Source organism: Aphelocoma coerulescens, assembly GCF_041296385.1.
Source record: "Aphelocoma coerulescens isolate FSJ_1873_10779 chromosome Z unlocalized genomic scaffold, UR_Acoe_1.0 ChrZ, whole genome shotgun sequence".
NCBI classification, from domain to species: domain Eukaryota; kingdom Metazoa; phylum Chordata; class Aves; order Passeriformes; family Corvidae; genus Aphelocoma; species Aphelocoma coerulescens.
Window position 1 is genome coordinate 37,439,509 of NW_027184085.1, and position 27,419 is coordinate 37,466,927.

Sequence of the window (27,419 nt, forward strand, 5' to 3'; positions counted from 1 at the left end):
ACCTTAGCCTCGACTGCAGACTTCTCTAATTTAGGTACCCTGTCTCCCAAGCCAGCTGCCTTCCCACTGACAAGAGGGATGGCGTTTCTGACTGTGTACAGAATTCACTGTTCTCTGCCAAGGGAGCCACAGCCTTATGCATCATGTCCCGGGCTTCTCGCCTTTACCATTCCATTTTAAACAGTAGCTGCATTAAAAAGGCCAGGTTCACGCACCACAAATCATGGGGGGGGGGAGGGAGGGGACACAACAAACCAACCAATCAAAAAAAAAACCAACATAAGAGAATCCTCACTTAAATCTGAACCCATCCTATCTGCATGTGCCACACACCTTTACACTTTTTTAATCTGTTTTTATTCAGGAAGTGAAATTAAAACTTTTAACTATAAATACAAATGCCAAGGTATTACATGAGATATCCAGAGGCTTTATATTTTTTTTTAATTTTTCACAAATAATTCTTACGGAATTCAACATACATCTGGGAAACAAGTTGAAGTGTTGCATACAATGAAAAACAAGTTACATAGTTGTATCGTCAATTTGCCAATTTGCAATTCCTACCTCATACAAACAAAAGCTCAGGAAACAGGTATAATTTATTCAGTAATGGTAGAGCAACTGTCATTTCTAACAGTTATCTGCATTAAGCAAGCTGTCTAAAACCAGGTGAACTTTACTACTGTTTACTCAGTGACATCACAAAGTTTTAAAATATTTTATTTATATACTGTCACCAATATATATATGTATTGCAAAGAGGGCCAAACACTTGCAAAAATGTCAAGTTTTACACAACATTTGAGTGAATATTTTCACCTTTTTTTTCCTCCCCAAACAGCAAAGCAGTCATTGTTTTCACACGATTTCTTTAATTTGTCAAAAACCCCCACATAACTCCACCTATATATCAAGGAAACTGAAGAGCAAGCTTAACAGCAACTTTAATTTATATGGGAAAAAAACCAAAACCTAGGTGCATACATTTTAGTTACGATCTTATGTAGACCTGAAGAAAAATGACCACCAAGAATAGGTTCACTAAATTTATTTAAAAATCCTAAAATGTTTCTTACAAAAAAGCATTACATTCTGCACACTGCTCTCAACAAATGTCAGGGACATGTGGCCTACCATATTCTCCCCCTTTCAAAGTAAGATACAGTGTACATAAAGCAGGGTGTTCACAACAATTACAGAAAAACAGTACAATTTACCACCAACAATGAACAAAAATAGAATTCACTCTCTCTGCCGCTTCAAAATTTCAAGGTTAGTCTCGTGCGCCCTTCCCCCCCATGTATTTGTAAGGAACTAAAACATTACATCTGGTGTACAGCAAAGATTCCACTACACCTCAAATGCAGAACACCTATGAAGCAGAGGAATGTTGGCTTTTTAAACAGAAGCAGATAAAAAAAAAAAGGGGTGCAGGACTCCTTCAGTTCTTCACTAGTCTTAGAAAAACTTTCCAGAATACTGCTTCACACTATAAAAAAGAAAAAATAATCTTGCATTAGAATCCTTCAACATCTGCATACTGCTTCACACTATAAAAGAAAAAGAAAAAAGCATGTATTAGAATGATGGACCATACATCTTGCATCAACATTCATAATGACATTCATAGAGCATATTAAAATTACAAATTCCTAACACATTTAAAAGTAAATAATTTTAAATTATCAATGGGTAGTAATTATATTAGTATATTTCAGGCATAGTTAAATATTAGTAATCTAAAGCCAAACATTCCAGTTAAGACATTAAAATCTGCTATTAGCAGCCAGAATGTTAATACAGTAAATGCTATCTGTAGCTGTTAATACTTGGCAGAAAAGGCAAAGTACTGTCAGCAAGGTGTGAAATGCTGCATAACAGCCCCAAATCGATTTCAACTTGTCCTGTAGAGGCATGGTCTGTGCCATATGGCAGACTGTGATTTGTTGTCAATTTAGTTATCTAAAAACAACAAAATCACTAGTCTTCCACACAGAACTAGGCCAACATCCACTGAAATCTTCTATATTTTCTACAGGCTCTATGTAATTTATTACAAGTAGTTTTTTTGCAGCAGTTTTCACCAGACAAAGGAGAGGACTGCTTGGTTAAGATGTCTTCCAGCAAGATTAGTTTTGAGGCTGTCTTCATTTTAATTAGAATGGAGAACAGAAGAGAATCAAGGCAGAACTACCACTGGAGAAGTTAGATTCAAATAGTTACTTAAAACCTGCCTTCTTAAAAAACTGTTTCACAGAGGAGAGCAGTTTTATAATATACATGTTAATTTAAAATTGACAGTAGGGACAATATTAAACTTTAACTTGCCTGTTCTGCAGCAAATACTGTGCATTTTGTATCTGGTCCTGTGTTCCTGTAATAGTTATTATCCGATCTTCTGAGCCTTCTAGTGGTTCATCAATTTTGATCGAAGCTCCTGATTCATGACGTATTTGTTTGATTCTCTGGCCTCCCTTTCCAATAATAGATCCTGCCAACTAGGGAAGAAAGCAAAAACATTCATTTCCTGATACACCTGTCTTTCTAAAAAGTTAGAAAATTACAGCAGCATTTGAGTAGTTTCCATAAATTCAGTTTTAAGTGTTGCAATGGGAGCTTATTTCTTTATAGCCTAAAAATATCCCCTGCAATATTAACTGTATAAACACAGGAGAGATAAAACTGGGTAAACCAGCTCTCATGTGCAAAATGCCAAGTTAGAAGGACCATCTCTGACTATTGAGTATTAGCCACAAATAAAATTGTTTAATGTGTCTCTGAAGACAGAAACCAAACAGTCAAACAATACACTGTTGGTGACTTAGGAACACTTGTTTTGTATTAGAAGTACTTATCAAACACTCCAAGTACTTCTGATTTACTTAAACAGTCTGAGAAATGGCTGTGACTTTCTTCTTAAGAGAAAGCATGAGTTGAAAGCAAGTCAACTTTACTTACATCTTTGGGAATCGTTACTTGTGTTGTGATGATGGGTCCACCAAGATCTCCGTATGAACCACGCCCCCCTGCGTAAGAATAATCTGATTTAAGTGTATGCATCAAGCCCTTTAGTAACTACATAATGAACTACATGCAAAGTTTCTATATGAACACTTACCATAACCAGAGCCACCCTCAAACTGTAAGAGAAAAAAAAATTGAAGTGAATAGCCATGCTTCATTAACACATTTTTGTCTTAAGCATTATTCTGTTAACTTTGAGCCCATTTAATCAAACACCTCAACCTGATATAAATACAACAGTGTTGTGCCATCAAGGGTATCCTGAGGCAAAGAGAGAAGACCAGAAACAAAAGGGGTGGGTGGGAGGAGATCTCATTAACCTCCGTCCATTTGGACCAGAGGCCATCTTGTGCAGGACCACAAGTTGGATGGGATGAATCTTTTAAGTCCCATCCAGATATTCTGTGATTCTTATCCTGCCCTGTCAAAACCTCTAAATGCCTAAAATGACAAAGGATTCAGCCATGCCAGTTTACCAAGGCAGTCTCACTATCTCAGCTTCTCAGAGACAGCTCTTGATGCTGATCTAATTGTGACCTCTGTACTAAACAAACATTAAAATTACAAGATCAAAGTAGAGCCATATTAATATTACCAATACAGCTGAATAGAGTCTCCAGTTCTGGGACAAAGTGTCTGCCCAGTCAATCACCCTACTTCATCTACGCCTTTGGAAAAAAAAGCCAACAAAGCTCTACAACTTGTGTCTTGATTCAGACTATGCTACAACCTTTACATTTTTGAATAAACAAACATGACACAAGTTACTTCTGTTATATTTAAACCACCATATACCAAATGCAAATCACTGCAAAGAGCACTCCTGGCCCTTTTATTTTTAGGATTTGTAAACCTGCATTTGATATCGAGTTCTCGTTTCATCTAATGTGTTTGCAGTGTGCAAGACCCCATATTTATACTTTCCTTCAGAAGCAGAGAATAAATATACATGGTTCTCTCAAATTCAACTTCTGAAGAGACTTCTGGGGTCTGTAAGAGGAGGCTGGAAGCTGCCTAAGGCTGAAACTGTCAGCAAAGCTGGTGGCATCTCAGTGATATTTCAGAAAAGTGTAAAAAATTACCAATGTGCACTGACTGGCAAGAGTGTAAAAGGAGGAAAAAGGGCTCCAGGCACTGGAATGGAGATAGCCCTGCAGCCTATCGACAGAACCACACTGGAGCAGATCACTACACTTAACCCACTGAGGGATGCTATGCTGAGAGCAGGAAGATACACCCCGAAGGAAGCTGCACTTTTGTGGAGATTCCAAGCAGGCACAGATGCCTGGCAGACACCTGCAGCCTCTGAGGGGACCAACACCAAATCAGTCTGTTTCTGAAGGACTGTATCCTATGAAGGTGACTCACACTGGAACAGTATTAAGAACTGCAGTCCACTGGAAACAGATCATTTGAGCAGTTTACAAACAGCTGTATCATCCCATGGAAGGGACCCTACACTGAAGCGAGCAGGGGAACAGTGCAGGCAGGAAGGAGCAGTGACAACTGTGATGAACTGACTTGGAACCTGCCATTCCCTATCACCCCTGCACCATTCATGGCAGAGGAAGAAGAGTAGGGAATGAAGGAGTGAAAGTTGAGTTTGTGAAGAAGTGAAAGGTGGGGTAAAGGTGCTTTTATGTTTCTTACCACACTACTCAAAGTGGCAGTAAACCTACCCCAAGCCAACTCTGTTTTGCCTATGATGGTAATAAATAAGTGATCTGCCTGTCTTTATCATGAGCCACTTTCTCCCCTCAATCTACTAAGAAAGGAGTGTGAAAGCAGCTGGGTGGTCCCCTAGCAGCCAGTCAACTTCAACCACCCACAATTACCTGCCCACAGAAGTTACAATGTAACAACTTCCGCAAAAATATTCCTTACCATCTTTCTTTTTACATCAAAATGGGAGCTATGCAGATCAAAGTGTTGAGCTTATCCTCTGTCTCTAAGCAACCCATACAGTCTAACCATGTTACTAAGCAATACATATTGTAAGACAACGTAATAGAGCTCACAGTGGAGTCCAAAATACAAGACAATGAAGGACTCTGCTTAAGGTTTAATTCAGAAGCTAATCACATAGTATACTGCATACACAGACATATTGCTGTTGGTATTTGCCATAGGATTCCTTTTTGGACTTATTTCTTTTAAAGAAAAAAACCTTTCCTCGATCACATCTGCCTCCCCAGACTACAAAACAACAAAATTTGGTTGCAGTTGCTATGTATATAAGCTAAGAACTGACATTTCACTTTAATTAATCAAAAGTATTAATTTGGCAGCATTTTGCCATCTTGAAGACATTGCCAGCACCTGATGTACTCTATGATTTCTACAATGGAGTGACTACATTGGTGAACAAGAGAAGGGCTACAGATACCACGTACCTGGACTTCTGTAAAGGCTTTGACACAGTCCCCACATCCTTCCCTCCAAATTGGAGAGGGATAGTTTCCTTGGGTAGACTGTTTATTGAACAGGGATAGTGCATCCAGAGGGCAGTGTCAATGGCTCAGAGTTTCAATGGACATTAAGTGGTGTCCTCAGGGGTAGGCCTGCACTGGGATCAATGCTATTCAGTCTCTTCATCAATTACACAAACAGATTAAGTGCACCTGCAGCAAGTTTGCAAGCTGAAGTGATACTGTTGGCAGACCTGAAGGACTGGATCCCCTTCAGAGGAAACCTGGACAAGCTCAAGAAGTAAGCCCATAGGAATCTCATTCAGTTTAACAAGACCAAGGTGCTGCACCTGAGCTGATGCAACCCCCAGTATCAGCAGAGGCTGCGGGATGGACATATGGAGAGCAGCCCTGCCAAGAAGGACTTGAGGGGGCTGGTGGATGAGAGGCTGGACACGACTCAGCAACGTGCACTTGCAGCCCAGCGTGGCCATCATGTCCTGTGTTGCATCAAAAGGTCACAGAGGGTGATTCTGCCCCACTGGTCTACTCCTTTGAGACCCCAACGTTGAGTACTGCATCCAGCCCTAGGGCCCCCAACAGTAAGGGCATGGACCTACTGGATCAAGTCCAGGGAGGACCACAAAGATTATTAGAGGGATGTAGCACCTCTTTTGTAAGAAAGCCTGAGAGCTGGGATTGCTCAGCCTGGAGAGAAGAAGGCTTCAGGGTGACCTTATTGTGACCTTCCAGCACCAGAAGGCAGCCTACAGGAAGGCTGGAGAGGAGTTTTCACACAGGCATGTAGGGTAAGGACAAGGGACAATGGCTTTAAATTGAAAGAGGGTTGGTTTAGTTTATGTATTAGAAAGAAATTCTTTACTTGTGAGGGTGGTGAGACACTAGCACAGGTTGCCCAGAAAAGCTGTAGGTGGCCAATTACACTAAGTGTTCAAAGCCAGGTTCAATGGAACCCTGAGCATCCTGGTCTAGTTCAAGGTTCTCTACCTATGGCAGGCTGGAGCTAGATGATCTTTAAGGTTACTTCCAACCAAAACAACTCTATGATTCTGTGCTAACTTCCCAAAACCTATCTGATCAAATGATACATTTTCAAATAGATTGATAGGTAAATACAGTTTATTCACAAATAAAAGTGAGAAGCTACTTTAAATATTTGCTGTTTGAAATAAAATCCCACAACATTATGAAAGTAACACAAAACATAAACTGTAAATGTATGCATCTACAGTGCATCAGTTATGGAGAAAGCTACCGTTTATCAAAATGAAAATAGTGTATAAAAGAGGCAAAAAGAGGTACAGAAAAACTCCTCTATTTTTACCATGATGCTGCATAATGCCACCTCTCTATTAACATTACCTGCCTTCCAAGGACACACTAATAAGTCTGCCACTAAATTTGGAGTCAGAAGGATGGCTTCAGAGGTGCAAGTTGCCATGGACTATACTCAAGATCTCTTAAAAAGTTCACTTTACCACTTAACTCATTCAATAAAGCAGTTTTCAAAAAACAGGCTGAAAACACTCACCAGCTCTGGTGGCTGCATGTCATCACAGGCATCCACATGACACTGCATCATCTTCCAGATGCAACGTAAGAGGAAGAAAGGAAGTCCATGTTATACAGACTCGTAGGGAACTTGGCAACCAAATACAATACACAGTGGTACAAAGAAACCTTTATACTAGGAACAAAATCTTAATTATGTGATTTAGACCACTTTAAAGACTCACTGCCTTTTAATTTTACTTTGGGACAACTCTAAATGGGCAACTCGTGTTTTCCTCTTCTTTTTGTGGTATTAGCAGATTTTTCCTCCAAGAAGCTCAGAAAACTAACGTCAAGGCAAAACTTAGACAAACTTTTTTTTTTCCCTTTTAGAAAACCTTTTTACATTTTTACATGTAAAAATACTTTCTCAATCTTTTATTTCTGCTATCTGTTAAAAAAAAAAAGGTTTAGCAAGATTGAAAGAAGCAACTGCAAGTGATTATGACAACAGCAGGTTAAGCAGGAAGGACGCTGCTTTTCATGTTCCACTATCCATATACCTCATCTAGCCAGTAAGTAGACTTAACAATCTACTGCTGCCTAACTATATCAGAAACTTAATTATGTTTTTAAAATATATGATATATGGCATTTCTTTAATTCAGAATTTTACAATTTCAGCAATTGATGTTTATTTGTGCAAAATGAGTACCTGAAACAGGGTGTCTTAACACACATATTATTTTATGCTGCAGACTAATTTGTGGTAGTGACTACCCCGTACTAGATCGGACACCAGATGACAGGTGGGCTGGATAAGGCAAAGAACTTAACTTTTACATCTAATAAAAAAATCTGTATGCAGTCCTAATTGATGTCAAATTCTTTTATTGTAAGTTTTTCTGGTTTTTAAAAGTGACCTAGGAAAGTGAAATTTTATTACTTCCTTCTAGCATATGTATGAATACATAGCACAGTTGTCATACATTCTTCCTTTACTATTTTTTACATGCCCCTGAGAATGAGGGATGCTAAAAAATACAGAAACCACAGGATTTTTCAGATCACAATAGCCCTTATGGTCCACAGGATTTGATCCAAAGTAGTTACACATTAAAACAGATACTTCTATTTACAGATAAACAAGTCTGTACTTTGGAGAAAAAGCTCCAGAACAGATTATAAGTCAAATGAGCATTTTAACAGCAGTACATATTTATACTAGAACTTGAAGCCAGGCTAACAGAGAAGTATCATCTTAAGTGATTTACTCTGTATGGCCAAGAGGAATTGAACTATCTTTCAAAATCAAAATGGGTTTTTCTCATATCAGCATTTATAAGGCTGTCAAAACTGTCATATCTCTGGAATTCAGGAAAAACCACAGTTCAGCATCTAATCTTCAAGTGTTCAATCTTTCTGCCTTTAGCGAGAAAGAGAACTGGCAAAAAAATTGTGTCTGTACATTCAATTTTTCCAGTATTTTTTCATATGTTCATCTGTTGTTGCCTTTTACTACATCTATGTACAACAGAATCCATGTGAAAGAGCACTTCTGCTCTCTTAAGAGCAGCTTTTCCCATCATTAGTTCATAAACCACAATAATATTGGCTTACTTTAGTTTACATTTCTAGCTACAGAACAGTTTCTATTTGAAACAAAGGGTAGCACAGGAAGACTTGACCTTTGGGCATGATCAGGAAGTTGTGATATCACACTCATTGTGAAGACTTCCTTTCTGCTTACACAATTTAGGATACTAGGATGATGATGAACTAAAACTAGACATTAAATACTTTGCTGGGAAGTAGTCCCCACTCTAACCAGGCTATAATACTTGGTCACAAAGGAACCAAAGTCATGAGTAGCTTCACTATGAAAAGGAAATAAAACGTTTTTGTTTTTTTTTTCCCTAAAAGAAACCAAACCAGCAGAAATTACTCCACTTGCTTGTAGAAACTCATGTCAACAAAGTGAAGGTCAACCTGACAGGCTTAACCTAAGTCAAAATGGATTTTCTATTCTAGCTGGAGTGGAGTAAAAATAGAACACACTACTGCCCAAGAGTCAAGATAAGTAAGACTGTACTCAACCAAATACCCAAAGAAGGGCAGGCTGCTCAGTTTATGTACTCCAGCACAGGCTTTATTAGCCACAAACAGAAGAACACAAAACCTAAGCTCTGAAAACATGTAAATAGATAAGGAATTTTGGAGGTGTACTTCTCCATTCTTCCAGTTTCTTAGCATGTAGAGTAGCATGGGAAACACTTTTTTTGTAACTGTAAATACTTGTAACTGCAAATCTTTCCTTTTATTATTTCTAATAAGCACATGACATTCTTGCAGTTTGTAGTTCCAGTAACTCTTACTTCCAAGGAGGACACGTGAAGCCCATTTAGGTAGCCCATTTAATCAATCTTTTCCATTTCTCTCTTTTACATTCATTTAGAAGACAAAGAAAAAGTGTCACCTGCCATCTTAGAGAAGGTGCCAAAAAAAGCCAGAGGAGACAAGAAGATTGCTACTATCGAGATCCACCTCTGTTGTGGTTTAAGACCAGCTGGCAACTAAGCACTACACAGCTGCTTCCTTACACCTCCCCACCCAAATCCCAGTGGAACTGGGACAACAATCAAAAGTAAAACTTATTGCTTGAAGTAAGAACAGTTTAATAACTGAGAAAAAGTTAAAAAATGAAACAAACCAACCCAACAAAAAATGAAACCACCACCACTCCCCAAAACAAGAAAAAAAAATAAAACCAAGGTACATGATACAACTGCTGACCACTTGCTGACCACTGCCAGACCCCATCCTCAGACCCCCCTATGGACCGTCCTTCTGGGTAACTGCCCTAGTTTATATACTGGGTATGATGTTCTATGGTGTGGAGTATCACTTTGGCCATTTCAGGTCACCTGTACTCAGTATGATCCCTCCCAGCTTCTTTTGTGTACCTACTCACTGTCAGAGCATAAGACACTGAGTAAGTCCTTGACTAAGGATAAACACTACATAGGAACAAAAACATCAGCATGTTATCAACGTTACTGTCATACTGAATTCAAAACACGGCACTGGACCAGCTACTGAGAAGAAAGTAACTATCCCAGCTGAAACCAGGACAACCTCCTGGATTTTCTTCTGAGGAAAGAGGAATCTTTTCTCAGAACAGCAGATGGCTGCTGGGGCACGACAGCTTAGAATGCAACATAGAAGGCTATCTGTACCCTTTGTTTTAAGCTTACACACACTATGAGATTTCTATCTCCCTCCGAGAAAGAAGTGATTTAGGATCCAACTTAGCAGTGGTTCTACTTCCAAAACATTAGAATTACAGTGGATTTTCTGCAGAGAAACCAGAAAATATACAAGAACTGACTGAAAAGAGCCATCACCTTCCATCAACTAGAGCTATTCTCAGATACTGTTCCATAATCTGTATTACTGTATCTATGCTCATGTTTTCCAATGTTTAGTGTTAAGAATGCTTGTGTAACTCATCAGAGAATTTTGTTCTGACATTGCTATTTCTGTCATCCCAATTTAAAAAATCTGGAAGATTGCCAGTGCAAGAAAACCTACAGGGCTAAGCACAGTCAAATTCTCTCAATTGTTTTTGGTCACAGGGACGAAAGAAAGAAAACTGAGTACCATTTACACCACAAATATTCATCCACAGGAGGACCACTTGTATGGACAAAATATTTTGGTTTTACCATCAGAACCATGCATGTCCCACATGAATGTGCATGTGTTCAGCAGCAGGACGGTCAGCATGCTAACTGCACTTAGGGAACACAACAGGGCAAATTTTAAACTCATACCATGCCATCGTAACGGTCTCCTGGTCTGCCCCTTCGGTCATAGGACATCAGATCTCTGAAACAAAAAAGGCAGTGCATGTTAACTGTGTGATGTGCTAGCTTGTTTATTCTAATCTAAATTTTCACATTGATGATTCACATGTAACAGAATATCAAACTACTCTACCCCAGTGCTCAATAACAGAAGTTCCAGAACTACTAAATATAGTCCTGGCAACTTACTACAGCACAGCAGGTAATTAAAATTTCAGTTAATTTCGAAACTACCCTTGTCCAATACAGGCTCAATCCTGCATAATCACTACCAACAAGGAAACATGGAAAAATCATTGAAAGTACTAATATGACTCAGATATACATGAGTTTTTGTATAATGCATTTATGCAACAACTCACCCGCCACGAGGAGGTGGTGGAGGAGGAAGAGGAAGATTACGAGCTCTGCTGCCACCCCTACCACCACGACCTGGTGGAGGTGGTGGAGGTCCTCTGCGAGGGCTCATATCATCATAATCTCTTCTTGAAGGAGGCATAGGTCGTCCGCCACGACCAGGGGGCATCCGATCAAAACCCCCTCTTCCACGCATCGGAAAGCCCACAGGCCGTCCCCTTCTATCATCAAACATCATTGTGAAGCCACCATAGTCGTATGTTTCATCATAGAAATTGGGATCATAAGGCTGGGCCCGTCCTTTAATTGGAGACTAATACAAACAAACAAAACAATTCGCCAAGTCAATTAGTTCTATTACAACTGGCATATTTAATTAAACTAACACATTTATGTATTTGGAACATGTTCTTGATTTCACAATACTGCCAAGAAAGGAGATGTTGATGTGTTTCCTGTGAACTTAACTATGACAGCAAAACTACTTATATGTGGCAGGTAAAATTTTGTTTTCCTTACTTTGAGAATTCTGCAAAAATCAGAATTTTTCCGTTCTGATGACATGCAAAGCATAAATAATGGCCCACTAGTACCAGAAATTGCCTCCCACCCTCATAAAGTGTACCCCGATTCTAACAACAGAAATAGTTCCCAAGGTTCGTAACTGTCCATCACTTTACTGTCAGGAAAGTAGGAGGCGCTGAATTTAAACTAGAAACTGTAAGACATCATTTTTCATTCAACTAATGTCTAAAACATTCATGAATGCCAACGAAAGAATAAAATAAATTTAATAAACATTACCTCAGAGATAAGATCTAAGATAATCTTGATGCACTCAACAACCCTATCAGGTTTTCCACCAATAAGCACCACTCTATCAGTTGAATGAGGACAACACTCTTGAAAGAGCTTAATGGTGGTCTGAGTGTTCTGCAAAAGAAAAAAAAAGTTCAAGACTATCAAATATATTTTAAACAACTTTATAAAACCATTAAAGCATTTTAAAAAAATTCAAAAGACAATTAAGTTCCCACCCACTTAAACCTGCATGCTTGCTCCTGAGTTATCACATGAAATTTGAAGATGACATTTTTTAAATATCTTGTTGACATAAGTTTTGCATGAAGATGAAAAGAAGTTCAATTTTCTCCTATTTCAATTATGACTCATGCACGACACATCACTTAATTAAGTAATAGAAAAAGGACCATGTAACCATTGTGAGCTTACAGGCTGTATTAGCTTTCATATTAATACCTCTGGATGGTAAGAGACCAATGTTGCTAGGATTATGCCTAGTTATCTTGCCTTTCTTAATCCATGCAAACAGGTATTGTCTTGTACCTGAACCGACCTGAAATTGCCTTCAACACAACACCAAGAAACTCACCCACGTGTTCTCAGCTCATAGGGACCATTAAGGTTTTAAAATCTTAATCTTTCACTTAAAAAAACCAATGGTCTTCCAGGAGTTAGAATAAAAAAATACAAAACTAAACATCAACTCCTTTTACAGTACATCTGCTGTGGAGATGCTTTCATTCGAGACTGTTCTGCATGTCCAACTACACAAATAATTCTACACTATGTAGCAGTTTGTTAAAAACTCTACCACAAAAAATGTTTAACCAAATCCTGGCTTTGCCACCAATATTACTTGTGAGGGTCTGCAAGAAAGTTGCAACTCCCAGTGCCATCTCAGAACATCAAAAGCATGTATGCAGAATGTTCAGAAGGAATTACTGCACAGGAGATTCTTATATATGCCCCTTGTGAACAGAAAACATTGTCTACTGAACAAAATCAAATCTCAGAATAACAGAAAGCAAGTACCTCTCTGAGTTCTTTAATTTTGGCACCCTTGACACCAATAATTCCTCCTGCCAAACTCTGGTGAATAAGAAGCCGAAGTTCGCAGTCGAAGTCACTGCCTTTGTAGTGTTGATACTGCAAATAAGATGCATATAGGGAAAAAAAATAAAGATTAATCACAAAAATTCAAAATATTTGCAGTTCTAAGATCTTTCTTCAAACACAATGGTATGATTTAATTTATTGCTGAATTGTAATCCTGTATTTCTTCTGATACAATCACAACAATTTAAACACCTCACCTCAAGGTGAAGTATCAGTTTTCCCTATTTTTCATACTGCTTTATTAAATTACACTGCACCACTTGCTACAAAGATTTAAGAAGGTATCAAACAGTGCAACACTTACTATCTGGAAAGGAGGAATGCTGTTCAAAATGTTAATTTAATAAACAATGACAAGACTCTTCCCTCTACCCAAAAAATGCCAACATGTAGTGTGACAGCCATAACCCTTCTTTGAAAGGTTTTTGGCATTTTTTACTTTTCCAATTTCCTGTATTTAAAAAGTAGCAAATATTCTAGAACCATCTCATTCAAAAGCTAGTATTTTCATTCTAAGCAGAAAAAAATTTGAAGATAAATACCTCTTCTAAAGTAGGGATAATCTTCTTCAAGATTTCTCCAATTGTCTCTATATCTGCACTTATACTCAAGATGCTGTTGGAAGCCATGATGCCAGACAACAGAAGGTAGAAAAGAAAAAGCGGAAGTAAATTTTTTCTATCATCACACACAAAATGTTAACAAGATTTACTATGAAGAAGAGTTTACACTTAATATTCCCCACTTAAAGTAAACCTGTTTGCTCAATTTACAACACATGCATCTTTGTTTATGCCCAGTATATATGCATGAGAAATTTAAGATTAGGTAGGTCTTGCAGAGAGAGAAAGACAGAATGGGCTTTTGGAAGGGCTCAGATTAAGTGGGCAAGAAATTGACGCAGAACTGAAAAGTAGAAGTGAATATTCATGTTCCCCGCCACCACTAATTAGGATACCCTCGCTATTACATTCGTAGAACTGGCACACCTTCTCATATTAAAAGTGAGGATATGCAAGTGGTGAACGTTGTATCTGGAATAAGGTTATGAACTCATATTACTAATGGGCTCTCCAATAAAACAAATACAAATGCAAGACAAAAAAAGACGAAACAAATGAGAAGTGAAGGAAAGCGAACCGGAATTAGCATTTCATCAGAAATAATTATGAACAGGCAATGTTGAGGGGAGCAAGGTGGGCCACAAAGACAGAGCGAGAGACTATTTTGAACCAATTTGATTTACAATGCAGCAAATATGCAACACTTGAAGCTGTGCTCCTTCCATTGAAATAAAATTAGTGGATTGTTTGGGTGGGCAACTCACGTAAAAGTTCAGTGACAAAAAGACTTAATGGGGAAAATAAGACAGAAAACTTGAAAAAAAACAATACACCGTCTATAAGGGGATACTATTTAATTATATCAAAGGCAGGTAATAAAATACATTTCTCTCTTTCTATTCAGGCAGTGAGGCATAAACTGTTGGGACATACCGCTCGGGGCCACTGCTGTCTGGGACTGAAACACTGGCATTGTACTGCATTGGTCATTGGCGTTCGTGGATGTTGGCATTGGGCATGGGTATTCAATCGGAAGTTGTCAAGTATGGTACCCGTTTGGCAACGAGCACATTTTTGGGCATAGCCAACCAGGGTTTTCACATGGGCGTTCAGGGGCGGATGGGCCAACGTCATGGTGGGCAACGCAGGGGCAAGTCGATCCAGTACATGGGCAACGGAGATATATGGCCAAAAAAACAAGGAGAGGGAAAAGGGGGAAAAGCAATAAATTTTAATTTAATACAAACTATACTCATTACTCTCAATTAATGAAACAAGCTTAAGTTGTTCTGAAGACTAACACAATAACGGATTGCTACACCGACTGTGGCCTAACAGTATGGACTTTAAAAATGAGTCACTTGATCTGACTACTTTTTACTTTTAACAAATGATGCTTCAGTAGCAGGCTGGCTCATGAGGGTAGACACAAAACCTGTCGAGACTGATAGTACTAGAACCGTGGGCAAATTGGGAAAGTTCGTGTTCCAGACCAATCTAAATTATCTGGACTTAGGTGACATACCGATTTACTCAAAAAACCAAATGAGAAGAAAAACCAAACAAAAAAAAACTTGGTAAAAAAAACCCTAAAAAAAAAAAAGGAACAACTAGCTGCCAAAGTTAGTGAGCATATGTATGATTCCTGACCATTTCAACTAAAATCTCAACTATAGCTGCGGTAGTTCATGAACTTAGCTGGAACTGATTTGTAATGATATATTGTCAAATCTTGTGCTGAACAGAGTCTTGATTGGAAAAAACGCTGAAATTGTAGCTGATGTTAAGTACAAGAGTGTAAACAAATGGAATTTAAGAAGCGTTGCCAGGTTTTATAAATACACAACATTAATGCTAAGCATGTGTCTAATCACCAGAGTTGACCCCCTGTAAAATGTGAATGGGCATTAAGTCATGACCACTTAAAAATGCTTCCAACAGAATAGAATGTTCTTTCAGTGTTTTATACCTACATTTAAAGCAAGAAACCTTAATATTAATGCTTCTGTGCTTCATGTGCAAGCTGTTAGGGAACAGATGGATGATTTAGTTTTTCTTTTTAAAGAAAGTTAAAGAATTCCTCTATCACTGGGTTAAGCCAGCCACCTGCAAGGGTTTCAGCAGTACTATAATTGATTCACACTTATGGGGAATGGTACTTTAAGGGGTTTAAGCTTTGTCAATATTTTTAATTAGCATGGTAACTCACTTGAAGTGTGTAATTTGGCAGAATCCTATAAAAAGTGAAGAGATTTAATATAAACCTCTCCTCCCCATGCATCAAGCTGGGTTTTAATTAAAATAGAAATTGAAGAACTAAGTTATCTACTCTGACAATCAATACAAATGGTTTGTAACTTGGATGTCTATAGAGTTGAATCGCTCCCATTTCTAGAAATGCACGCAATCAAGTTTTCGATGTAGTGCTCTGAAAGAAGTGGTGTTAAATTAGTTCAAACTCATATATACTCACGTCTGTACGAAGTGCTTTAATGTTTTTGCCACCTTTTCCAATCACTGCTCCAGCATTCTGGAAAATAGTTTTAGAAATTATGTTATGACAACACAGCAAAGACTAAGTTTTTGAACTCAAGACTAACAACAGCAGATCTATTTTTGCTGGCCCAAGAGGTGGGGGCAGGCATTGCTTTGGAAAGGTTCAAATCGAATTGAAACCAACTAAAAGTTTGTCCACATAAAAAAAATTACTAAAAGCTCTTAATACCACTGAACACAGGAGAAAGGTAACTCAGCATTGCCGCTAATATTTCAATTCCAAACAGAAGTTTCTAGGCAATTCTGCCCATATTGAACTTCTCATAGACTAGATATATTAAAAAAAACCATACTAAATTAATATAATGTAGGTCGATTATTTCCTCAATTTCTCAGATCAGCTTTTTTTCCCCCTTATGGAGTAAGTTTACAGATTCCACTTTTGTACTCCAAACATTTGATAATTTCAAGTGCTAATATTGTTTCGCACCTCTGTAAAGTAATTAATTTTGCAGAGCAATATAAACTGATAAAGGTTGAAATGAATGTTAACAGCCACCAACTTACTTCAAGCCACCCACATCAACAGGAATAAACTGACAAATAGTAAAAACCAGTAATTGCAAAACTACATTTTTACCAGGTTCTTTCAAGGATTGCATGGAAAGTATTGCTTTTATAACACACATCATACATTATGCTAGCAACATGCAAAACATTTCATGGTACACCATGTAACTTGATGATTGGTCAGAAATACCACACAGTTAAGGCAACATTCTTTCACACCAACACAAAAGACAGATACTTCAGAAAGTATAAATAATCTGTAGCAACTGGAAACACCAGAGGAAATTCATATACAGCAACTTTAACTATTTACACTTGTCAACAAAATCACTGCAATCCCTGAAGCATTACTCCCACACTTTCCCCTGTTAATACAGTTGAACAAGTTTAGTAGATCTATTTGGGAGAGTTACTAAAATCCTAAGTTCTCCTCTCACATATTTAAGATCACTACTTTATAACCCTCTATAAACTAATTCTTTTCCAAAGACTCATATACAGCCATTCCCCTCAAAATAGCTACCTTCCACTCAGATGTAAAAATATCTTAGAATCTTTATTGCTCTACCTCTCAGCAAGTATATCTTCTAAAAAAAACCCTGTATTGATCCATAGGGTTCTACCCTTTTAAGAGAACCCCAGGGACAATTCCATTGCAATATACCTGCAACTACCATTCTTACATACTGAAAATTATTCTAGTAAGTTATCTCATTTAAAAAAAAGCACAATCTCTCCACACTTATATCCCAACATACACTTTGTCACCACCATCTTGAACAATGCTACACACAAACCCAGTAAAAACGAAAAAGCGTACTTTGCTCTGAAGCAAGATGCGCAATTCAACCATCTCATCAGTATTCCGAGATCTTTTGAAGGCCTGCTCTTCCTCCATATCTTCTGCAGGACGTTTGCCTGTAGAGAGGTCCATAGGGGGGAAACATAAACATTTATTTAACTTTCTAAGTCAAAATAAAATGGAACATGTGCCAAATTTATGCTCTGTACTATTAATACATTCTTCCCTATTCGCACAAAACTAATTACAGAAGTCAATTCTGAGCATCTACTGCACAGAAACAAGTCTTCACTTCAACAGCTTTCTTACAGACTAACAACTGAAAATGCATTTAAAAATCTATGAACTGTGGCTTAAATGAGAATGTTGCACCCAGACAGTAAGAAATTCATGACATTGTCTAAAGGAGTGCAGCATCACCCACTTAGTATTTAGTTATAATTTACAATTGGGGAAAACCTTTCAAGCATAAAGCTCAAATGCAGTTTGTCCAACACTGAAATATTGGTGGAATAATAGTAAAGTAGCACTTCAGATGCCGTTTAGGAAAGATCGGCGTGAATTAACAACAGTAATGCCCTAACTTCCCTGGTAATTATTCCCAAGAAATTTTGCATGAAGCTCTTTAGCAATATTTCACATAGTCGTAACTCCTGCATGTAACAGCTACAATGAACAAAATGAAATTAACATACATGACCTATAACATTCATACACATTCACATTCTCCATACAGTTATGAAATATTTTTCAGTATTTAGTCACAACTTTCAGTTCTCATGTCTAAAAGCTGCTAACAGAAAGATTATGTGTTTATACATCAAAAGCATGTGTAATGACACGCTAATTAAAACTGATATTTAAAATTATTGCTGATGCAAACATATGGTAAAGTTAAATAACCACAAAATTCTTTGAAATACTGAAATTTTTAAGAGGCTCTTTCTAAAAAAGGAATAGTCCTTTAAAAAATTTACCATTTGTCTCTGTGTTGGTAAAGGTCTCCTCCTGTTGTTCAGTCTCCATTGCCTTTTTTTCTTATGTGGACAAGCAAAACCTGTTGAAAAATAAAGACAGTACATTTTTCTGTCAAAAGAAACTGTAAATCATGCTAAAGTGAAAAAAATAACAAAAATAAATGCCTGCTGCTAGAACTTACCACTATTATATATCCTTGAGACAAAAACTCAAGTATTCTGGGCGGGATCAAAATCCAACAGCCTATTGCTTCAAGAGCCTATAAAAACAGCATATATCAGTTGTGAGTCTCCCCAGATAACAGTTCTGATTCTCACTACAGCCAGAAACCAAAGGTTTGACCTAAGCTATTGCTATGAATTTTTCCTTTATAAAAGGAAAAAGCATAGCCAAGCCAAGAGAAGATAAAGGTCAAATCTGTTCACTTACATAACACTCTTAATGTCTGAGTTACAGTTTTTGGGCACACATTAGTTTTAAGTAACCACATAATCTCAACATTGTATGATAGGTGCCTTGGTTTCACTTTTTAAAGGACACTACACCAGAATCTGGTCCTGCTGTTTAGGTCAACACAACTTAAACTTAATAAAAAGTCCTGTTAGGGTACTTGTCAGCATTTGTTCTATAAATTCTCTATCAAGGTACTAGCATGCATCTGAGCATGCCTTCCTCTCAACTACAATTGATGAATAAAATAAAAATTACAACTTCTAGCTACTCTATAATAACCTCTTCCTAAAAATACCACCCTCTGTGGTTACATATAATCCACTGCATGCACACACCCCCAGTACCTCCAAAAGAAGCTGAACTTCAGTACCATTTTCTGAAATAGATTGAGACCTGCTTTTAGCTACTAAGTCACATTAGAGGGAAGTGCCGACAAAAGAAACAATTTTGCAACTTACTATCATTAAAAATGTGATTTACAAACACGGCCAAACAATCACGTTATTTCCCCTTGCACTGCATTAATTTCCATTGCCTCAACGAATAGAAGGCACTCATGGGTATCCACAACCGGAGGAGGGGGATGGGGCAGAAGTGGATTCCAACTTATTAAACGCACTCTCAGCTATGTAATTGTTGTCCTGCTTGTACCGGCTAAGAGCAGGCACTACCTTCCAAGCACAAGCTGGCATTTCCAGGCACTTGAAGTGGGCTAACAGGCACGCACAAGTTCAGTAACAGCGGGATCTCAGGCACACATTGCCAAAATTGCACTGTAATGCGGATGGTCAGTAAGGAAGAACCAGACACGGTGTAATAGCCTTTTCAGACCCTGGGTAATCTACTTCCAACTATCCCAAGAACTTTAGGGCAGCGGGGAGCGAACTGTTGTAAGTTACAATTCACAGCTTAGTCTCCCCTAGTCAAACCTCCCCATACGTCATGTGCTCTCAGTAACCTCGCTCAGCTAGGTAAATCGAGGACATTCACATTACTAGTGTCAGGAAAATCCACAAATGCCAGGGGTTTATGTCCAAAAAGGAGACAGAAGAGTCCTTCAACTTTATTCGAATAAAGGGAGAGAGTCCACTGGGGCACACGCCAAAGGGGTTCGCTCTCTCTCGGTTTCGGAGGGCGCAGCCTCCTTCTATCCTAAACTCCCGGCCGCATGTTGCCCTTCTCCTTTCCCCACTGACTGAGGTACTAAGAAAGGTACAGCCTTCCCGAAACGCCTTCCACATATTTTCTCCCCTTGAAACTCCTATTCTACCCCAAAATTCTGCCTTCTGCAGACGCTTGTCTGTTTCAGGAGCCAAGCTGTGTTGGCTCTGCCATAAACCTACTGCACAAAGTCACTAGAGACATTAAGGCCCATTTCGAAGACGTTAACACCCATACCTTCACCCATCAAATTGTTTGTAAATACATTAGCTTTCCTCTCACCAATAAAGTCAGGTTTCTTATGAACACCGAAGGGCTAAACCGGACACGAGGTGGGACCGGCGACCAGAGAACTACGAGCTGAGGAACGCCGGAACGCCTCCAGGGCGCAGCGACACTTGTCGCCTGCCTCTCCCTCTCCCTCCCTCCCCGCGTCTCCAGCTGCCCGCCCAGCGCGGCGGGGACAGCGGCGAGAGCGGCGGCGCAGCGGAAACCCCGCGCAGCGACAGAAATGGCGCCCTCCGAAATGGCGCCCGCCCGCCCGCTGCGAGGCGGAGCCGGGAGCGGAAGGGCCGCCGCCACCACCACGCGGCCGCAGGGAGTGTTACCCGGCTCTGCCCGGGCGGACAAAAGGAGGTGCCCGACGGCTCGAAGCCCGTCGCAGCGGGCGGAGCAGGGCAGCCCCAGCACCACGGGCACTGCGCCCGACCCCGAAAGCGGCGCGGCCGGGATGCGGAGCGTCCGCCCCCGAACAGCCCCTGCAGCTGCTTCCGCGCAGGCCGCGGCCCGGAGCGTCCTCCCTGCGCCCGCCATAATCCTCAAGAGCAGCTCGCCCCGGGCGCAGTTACCACGCGGCCGCCGCGTCCCCGCCCTTGCAGCGCACCCGCTGGCGCTGCGGAACCCGCGCTGTTCCTGCGGGACAACGGGGACAGTGGCCGTCTGAGGGCCCTCAACAACAGCCGAGGCGGCGACACATCGGTGTCCTCCACGCAGCGCTCTCCCCGTTCCACCGCCAACCCCTCGGGACCCCAGGGAAGCCTTGGGGCCACGGCAGCCCTTGGCGGTTAAGGCCCCACGACAGGAGACAGAGGCCCTTTCGCACCGCTGTGTCACTCAGCGTCGCCGAGCGGGGTACGGCGGCGGCTCTGCCGGCCCAGGCGAGGCCTGCACCGTCCTGTGCCCTTCTCCCGCCCCCGTCCCCGCCCCGCCGACCCTGGCCTCGCGGCGCCGCGGGCTGCGCGTACCTGAGCCCGCCGCCGGGCCCGCCGCGCACGGGAGAGAAAGGGGAGCAGCCCCGGCCTCCGCCGCGCACATCCACCAGCGCCACCCGCGATTGGTCCCACCACCGCCCCCCGCCCGGCGCCGCCGCCACTTCGTTGGGTGAGGCCGCTGCCCGTCAGCACAGGAGGCGGCGCCGCAATCCGCACCGCCCTCCGTGAGGGAAGGGACGAGATAGGCCCGCAGAAAAGGTGGCGTCGTAAGACCCGCGCCGCGGCCGGCCGGCTTTTCCTACCTGAGCGGCGAGAGCCGCGCTGCGAGCGGCGCGGGCAGCGGAGAGGCGCCCCAGGAAAGCGGGAGCGGCTGCGGCCGGGAGGCGAGAAAATGGCGGCCGCTAAAACCCCGCCTTGTGCGCGCAGCCCGGCGCCGGCTGTGGCGAAACTCTCGCGATGATTCGACGCGCGCCTCCTATTGGCTGGTGCGTGCGCGCGGCGCTTTTGGGGAGCGCGGGCTCGGGCGCTGCTCCATCCCTCAGGCCGGCGGGAGCCGGGGCCGCCCTGCCGGGGCCGCCCTGCCAGGGCCGCTCGCTCGCCTCGGTGAGTTGGAGCTTTCGGCCCCTCTGACGGGGCTGCGAGGTCCGGCCTGTCCTCATCTTCCTTCCGCCTCTGCTTCCCTCCCTCATCCCCTTCGCCTCCCCTGCTGAAAGCTGTCGCTTTACTTGGTTTAAGTAACTACGCGATATCTTCCGAGCGGTGGATCTTTTGGGGAGAGCTCGGAGGCAGGCTTTAATGGAAAACCAAACAAAAAACCAACAATACCCACACCTGGTGTTTCTCAAATATTCTTACGGTAGGTTTTGTTTTCGTTGTGTTCTGTAAAGAGATTGAGGTCCTCGGTCGCCCTTTCTAAGGGATTGAATATGATCCATGCACAGTTAGGCAACCTAATATCTTTCCAATATTTGTATCAATGTTATGGATGCAGGAGTTGAATGCACTATTAGCAAGTGCGCTGGCGATACCAGACTGCGAGGTGCTGCTGACTCTCTCGACGGACAAGAGCCGTACCAAGGGATCTGGATATAGATTGGAGCACTGGGTAATTATCAGTGGCATGAAGGTTAACAAGAACAATTACAGATTCTGCCCCTGGGATGCAGGAAAGCTGGGCACAAGTATAAGCTGGGAGAGGAGTGTGTGGAGAGCAGCCCTGCAGCAAGGGATCTGGGGGTGCTGGTGGGCAGCAGCTCAGTGTGAGCCAGCAGTGTGTGCCCGGGCAGCCAGGAGGGTAAACCCATCCCGGCTGCATCAGACACGGCAGCACCAGCTGGGATCGGGATCATCCTGCTGGATGCAGCCGTGGTGCGGCCTCACCCTGAGTCCTGTGTGCTGTGCAGGGCCCCACAGTTTGAGAAGGACGGGAAGGTCCTTGAATGGTGCAGAGAAGGACGGCAGAGCTGGTGGAAGGGCTGGAAGGCAGATGCTGTGAGGAGCAGCTGAGGGCTCTGGGTTTGTCTAGTTTGGAGAGAAGGAGGCTGAGCTGAAATGGTGACCTCATTGCTCTGTACAGCTTCCTTAGGGGGGATGTGGAGGGGGATGTACTGATCTCTTCTCCTTGGGATTCAGCGACAGGAGATGTGGGAATGGCTCAAAGCTGTATTAGGGGAGATTCAGACTTGACAATAGGAATAATTTCTTTACCAAGGACAACAAGGCTGGTGAAAGGCCTAGAGAGTAAGTGGTATTAGGAGTGGCTGAGTGAGCAGGGCTGGAGAAGAGGAGACTCAGCGGAGACCATATCACCCTCCACAACTACTTGAAAGGAAATTGTTGCAAGGTGGGGGGTCAGTCTCTGAGACTGACCTCAAGGTGTAACAAGGGAGGGTCGGGTTGGACACCAGGAATTTTTCACAGAAAGGTGTTTAAGCATTGAAAGGCTGCCCAGGGAGATAATGGAGTACCACCCCTGGAACTGTTCAAGAAGCAACTGCACATGGCACTTGGTGCCATGATCTAGTGTACATGGTGCTGTTCAGTCAAAGGTTGGACTCAATGATCTTGGAAGCCTTTTCCAGCCTGAATGATTCTATTCTAAGATCATGATCAAACACTGGAACAGGCTTCCTGTAGGGGTGGCTGATGCCCCAAACCTGTTAGTCTTTAAGATGCATCTGGACTACATCCTTAGTAATGTGCTTTTACTTTTGGTGGGCCCTGAAGTGGTCAGGTGGTTGGACTAGATGATCATTCAAAGTCCCTTCCAACTGAAGTACGTCTGTTCTACTCTGTTTGTGCACAGCTACTTCCTAAACTAACAAGAAGTTAATTAGCCACTGATGTCTCTGAAGTGATAGCTGCCAAGACTTGGTGCTATTGCAGCCAAGTCCTGCACTGGGTTTCTAGATAACAATGTTTCAAGCCAGCTTTCTCTTGTCCGGTACAAAGCTTTCAGTCACAGACTGACAGTCACCCCTCTGATATTAAGTGTTGATAGACCACAGCTGGGTTCTATAGATCCTCTTACTTCTGTTCATAACAGTGCTGGTGAAGCGGGAGAATAACATCTCAAGTCAGTTTCTAAAGTAAACTGGGTGTTTACAGCAGCACACACAGAAAGAAAACCATTAAAAAAAAGAGGAAATATATTTAAAAACCTACTGCTGTTTTGGTTTGGGTTTTTTTGCCCATTCACTTTCCATCCATAAGAAAAGGATTTCAGTTACATTTTTCTAATTAAATCAACAGAAATTAAGCTTGATTTCTTGTATAAGTCTCCATACTTTTCTTATATTTTTCACATACCTTTTATGCTGATAATTGCACATACCTTTTATGCTGATTGAAACATTAAATGTTGGAAATCCCTGTGAATTTTATTGTCTGTGGAAGTGTTTTTAATTTAAATTTTTTTATATTATATGAGCATGAAACTTGTCCTAATTCAGTTTTTGTCAGAAGATTAAATATGGATTTTTGAATTCCATTATAGGGCATTCAGTCTCTTGCCATAAAAGAAAATGTCTACATCTAGCATTGCAGCAAGAGTGGAAACCTGGCTTTCATCCACATGGCATGTTAGAGTTCCCTTGACATGGCTGGAAGCATGTATTAATTGGATCCAGGAAGAAAATAGTGGTAGTAACTTAAGTCAAGCTCAGATTAACAAGCAAGTATTTGAGCAATGGCTTCTCACTGATCTGAGAGACTTGGAATATCCCATTTTGCCTAACTGCATCTTAGATACTCCCAAAGGAGAGCTATCAGGCTTCTACTCCATACAGATTGATTCACTGGTTGATGTTAGCCAGCCAGCATATTCTCAGTTGCAGAAGCTAAGAGGGAAAAGCACTGTAAATGAAGAAGTAACAGCCAGTACTCAGGCATTTCAGAAGCCCTGGGAAGCAAAGCCTACTCGGATGCTGATGCTACAACTAACTGATGGCATACATCAAATTCAGGGCATGGAGTATCAACCAGTGCCTGTCCTCTGCAGTAACCTTCCTCCTGGAACAAAAATCACTGTACACGGCAATATTTCATATCGTCTTGGAGTTCTTCTGCTTAAACCAGAAAATGTGAAACTGTTGGGGGGTGAAGTTGATGCTCTTTTTGAGGATTATTGTCAGGAAAGAGTCCTTGCTAGATTAATTGGAGAAACTGAGAACCCTAATGCTGTTGGACAAGCTGGACATGAACAGATTTTTTCAAGGCCTGTGGATGAATTAGAACAAACTCTTGGACCTTCAGATGAAGAGCTTTTAGCCAGCCTTGATGAAAGGAATGAATTTACTTTAAACAACCAAACATCTTTAGAAAGTGGATACTATAGTCGAACCAACAATTTTGATACAGCCTCAGGTTCACTGACTGCACACACTGGAAGTGTTTTGCTACAAAAATCTGGAAATCTTTTGCCTCACTCAGCTGAACAAGTTTCACCTCCCATAGAATATGCTGATGACTTTTTAAATGACTTTCCTTTAGAAGATGACTTTCTTCTGGAAGAAGAGATGCAAAGAGAGATAGAAGAAGTGCCACCAGTGGTCATGAACAGAAACATAGGTTTAATTACTGGCAAACTTCCACATACATCTGGAAGCTCCTGCAATTCATCTTTAAATCGCACTGGTGAAGAAGGCAATGTGAATGAAAGAGATAAGCCCAGGGAAACTATCAGCAAGGAAAAGAACGTGAGAAGAATGATATTTGATGAAGATGGAAGTAGCATGAATAAGTTTTTGCAGCACAAGGGCTTACCTCAGACCTGCAGTTCATCAGATTTTTCTTTGGAAAATCCTCCTGAGGAAGGGCAGAATTATACAGACCTAGATGAGAGCAGATGTAAACAGCAGCACACTTCTGACAGCAGGGTATTAAATGATAATCCTGTACATTCCTTAAAAATGGATCCAGAAGGAGATCAGCAGAAACGTGATTCACAGATCTTTCCTTGCAAGACAGTAGAGGCACATTTAGATTTAAATTCTCCACCTTTCACATATATTTCCCTTCTCCTTGCAAAAAAACCAGCAACTGTTACAATTCTGAAAGTTAAATGTTTTATTGTCACTCTCACTGGAAACCTCACAAAAAGCAATGGGTCCTGGGGTATAAAGGCAAAAATTTCTGATGGCTCTGCTTATCTTGAAGTAGATTTTGCTGATTATATTCTAACAAGTTTGATTGGCTTTTCAGTGCCTGAAATGAATAGGCTGAAAAAGGATCCAGCTGTACGTCTAAAACTTAAGGATGGTTTAGAAAAATGTCAAAAACAGCTGATAGATCTCTGTTGTTTGATGACTATTGAGTTTAATCCATTTCAGTCTAAAGCTACTGTATTAATTCTCCAGGATGCTGATGCTTCACATCTAGAACAATTGAAGAAACGTTTGAATAAATAACGTGTGCAAACTTGCAGACTATATATTAGGAAATGTTTAAGTCAGATTTCCCTTGAAGAACTCTAGAAAGTTAAATTTTAAAGTTAAGTGGTGTGTCTTTTATCAGGAGTTATAATGTAGAAGTGAGACAAGGAGATTACTTGTTGGAGCAAAACTGGGCAGTTTGTTTTTTATGGTGACAGTATTGGAATAAGATTTCAAATATTTCTGTTTTGAATTTTTCAGTCTGCAAAATCCTGCGTGTTCTAGACTGGTAATGCTGAGTGGCAGAATTTGTCAGGAGATGTATAACAATGAACAAACCATCTTGTTATTTTACTTTTTCAAGTACTTACCTGATTTTTAAAAGAAAGGTACAGGAGACTCAGTTTTTTCTTGGAGAAAATCAGTTGAATAAACTTAAATAACAAATTATAGTTTAAATACAGTCCCTTCTGACTATGCCAATCTGAAGACTCAAATCTATATTCACTGTGCAAGAACCTAAAGTATAGAGAAATGAAAGATTGTCTTCTAAAGGTTCAGGTGTGAGGAAAAAAAATCCAATCCTATACAAAAAGGAGATTAAAAAAACCTCTATATTTTTAGAAATAATTAAAAAGAAGGCCAAGTGTTTAAAAATTTTGATTAGTAGAAAATTATTATAACCTATGGGGATTCTATTTTTTTTTTGTCATGTAAATGTTAATCGTTGCTAATAGTTTTGAAACTAGAGACAAACTCATTCATTAACTATTATGTTTACTTGACTAACATTTTTACACAGTAGTCAAATACTTGTGCTGCACATATGTTGTATAGTATATGTTTAATGTTCGTCTTAAATTTGATTGATTTTTTTTTAATTTCTTCTACTAAAATAATATGTTAAAGTTTTCATTTAAATTTTGGTGGATGCTGCTTAGTCACTTTGAAATAAAAATATGGATTTTGCTGGGTGTATAGAGTATGAGAAATTATTTGATTAAGTTTTTTGTTCTTCTTTTTTCTTCTTCCCATCCTTTCCCCTTCTCTTATTTTTTTGGAGTTTTTTTGTTTGGTTGGTTTTTTCCTTTGGTTGATTGGTTTGAGTTGGGTTGTTTCCCTGTGAGTTCAGAAGAATTAATATTCTGGCAGGAGTAGGGGAACCAATGATAGGAGCTGTCTGCCCACTGTTGGTAGTGTTTGCAAAGCATGTAAAATCGATGG

At 40.7% G+C, this 27,419-nt stretch overlaps 2 protein-coding genes across 6 annotated transcripts; one reads left to right on the plus strand and one right to left on the minus strand.

The window, feature by feature from the left end:
• Positions 1 to 1,036: 1,036 nt before the first annotated feature.
• On the minus strand, positions 1,037 to 21,462 carry HNRNPK (heterogeneous nuclear ribonucleoprotein K). 2 transcript variants are annotated; one of them, XM_069000839.1, is made up of 16 exons: positions 21,358 to 21,462; positions 18,681 to 18,758; positions 18,499 to 18,578; positions 17,540 to 17,637; positions 16,127 to 16,183; positions 14,587 to 14,630; positions 13,633 to 13,705; positions 13,007 to 13,120; positions 11,975 to 12,103; positions 11,176 to 11,483; positions 10,781 to 10,835; positions 6,988 to 7,038; positions 3,122 to 3,143; positions 2,962 to 3,044; positions 2,332 to 2,501; positions 1,037 to 1,492 (listed from the first exon to the last, which is right to left on the minus strand). In XM_069000839.1, exons 3-16 carry the CDS (start codon positions 18,545 to 18,547, stop codon positions 1,462 to 1,464), a joined length of 1,284 nt encoding a protein of 427 aa, XP_068856940.1. In that variant the 5' UTR covers positions 18,548 to 18,578; positions 18,681 to 18,758; positions 21,358 to 21,462; the 3' UTR covers positions 1,037 to 1,461. The 2 variants fall into 2 exon arrangements, with proteins under 2 accessions (XP_068856940.1, XP_068856939.1); XM_069000838.1 differs by having other exon boundaries at positions 1,037 to 1,553; positions 21,358 to 21,461.
• Positions 21,463 to 21,863: 401 nt separating this feature from the next.
• On the plus strand, positions 21,864 to 27,190 carry RMI1 (RecQ mediated genome instability 1). 4 transcript variants are annotated; one of them, XM_069001158.1, is made up of 3 exons: positions 21,891 to 21,927; positions 22,060 to 22,180; positions 24,320 to 27,190. In XM_069001158.1, exon 3 carries the CDS (start codon positions 24,348 to 24,350, stop codon positions 26,229 to 26,231), a length of 1,884 nt encoding a protein of 627 aa, XP_068857259.1. In that variant the 5' UTR covers positions 21,891 to 21,927; positions 22,060 to 22,180; positions 24,320 to 24,347; the 3' UTR covers positions 26,232 to 27,190. The 4 variants fall into 4 exon arrangements, with proteins under 4 accessions (XP_068857262.1, XP_068857259.1, XP_068857260.1 ...); XM_069001159.1 differs by adding an exon at positions 22,316 to 22,429 and having other exon boundaries at positions 21,897 to 22,180; XM_069001160.1 differs by lacking the exon at positions 22,060 to 22,180 and adding an exon at positions 22,316 to 22,429 and having other exon boundaries at positions 21,910 to 21,927.
• The last annotated feature ends 229 nt before the right edge of the window (positions 27,191 to 27,419 follow it).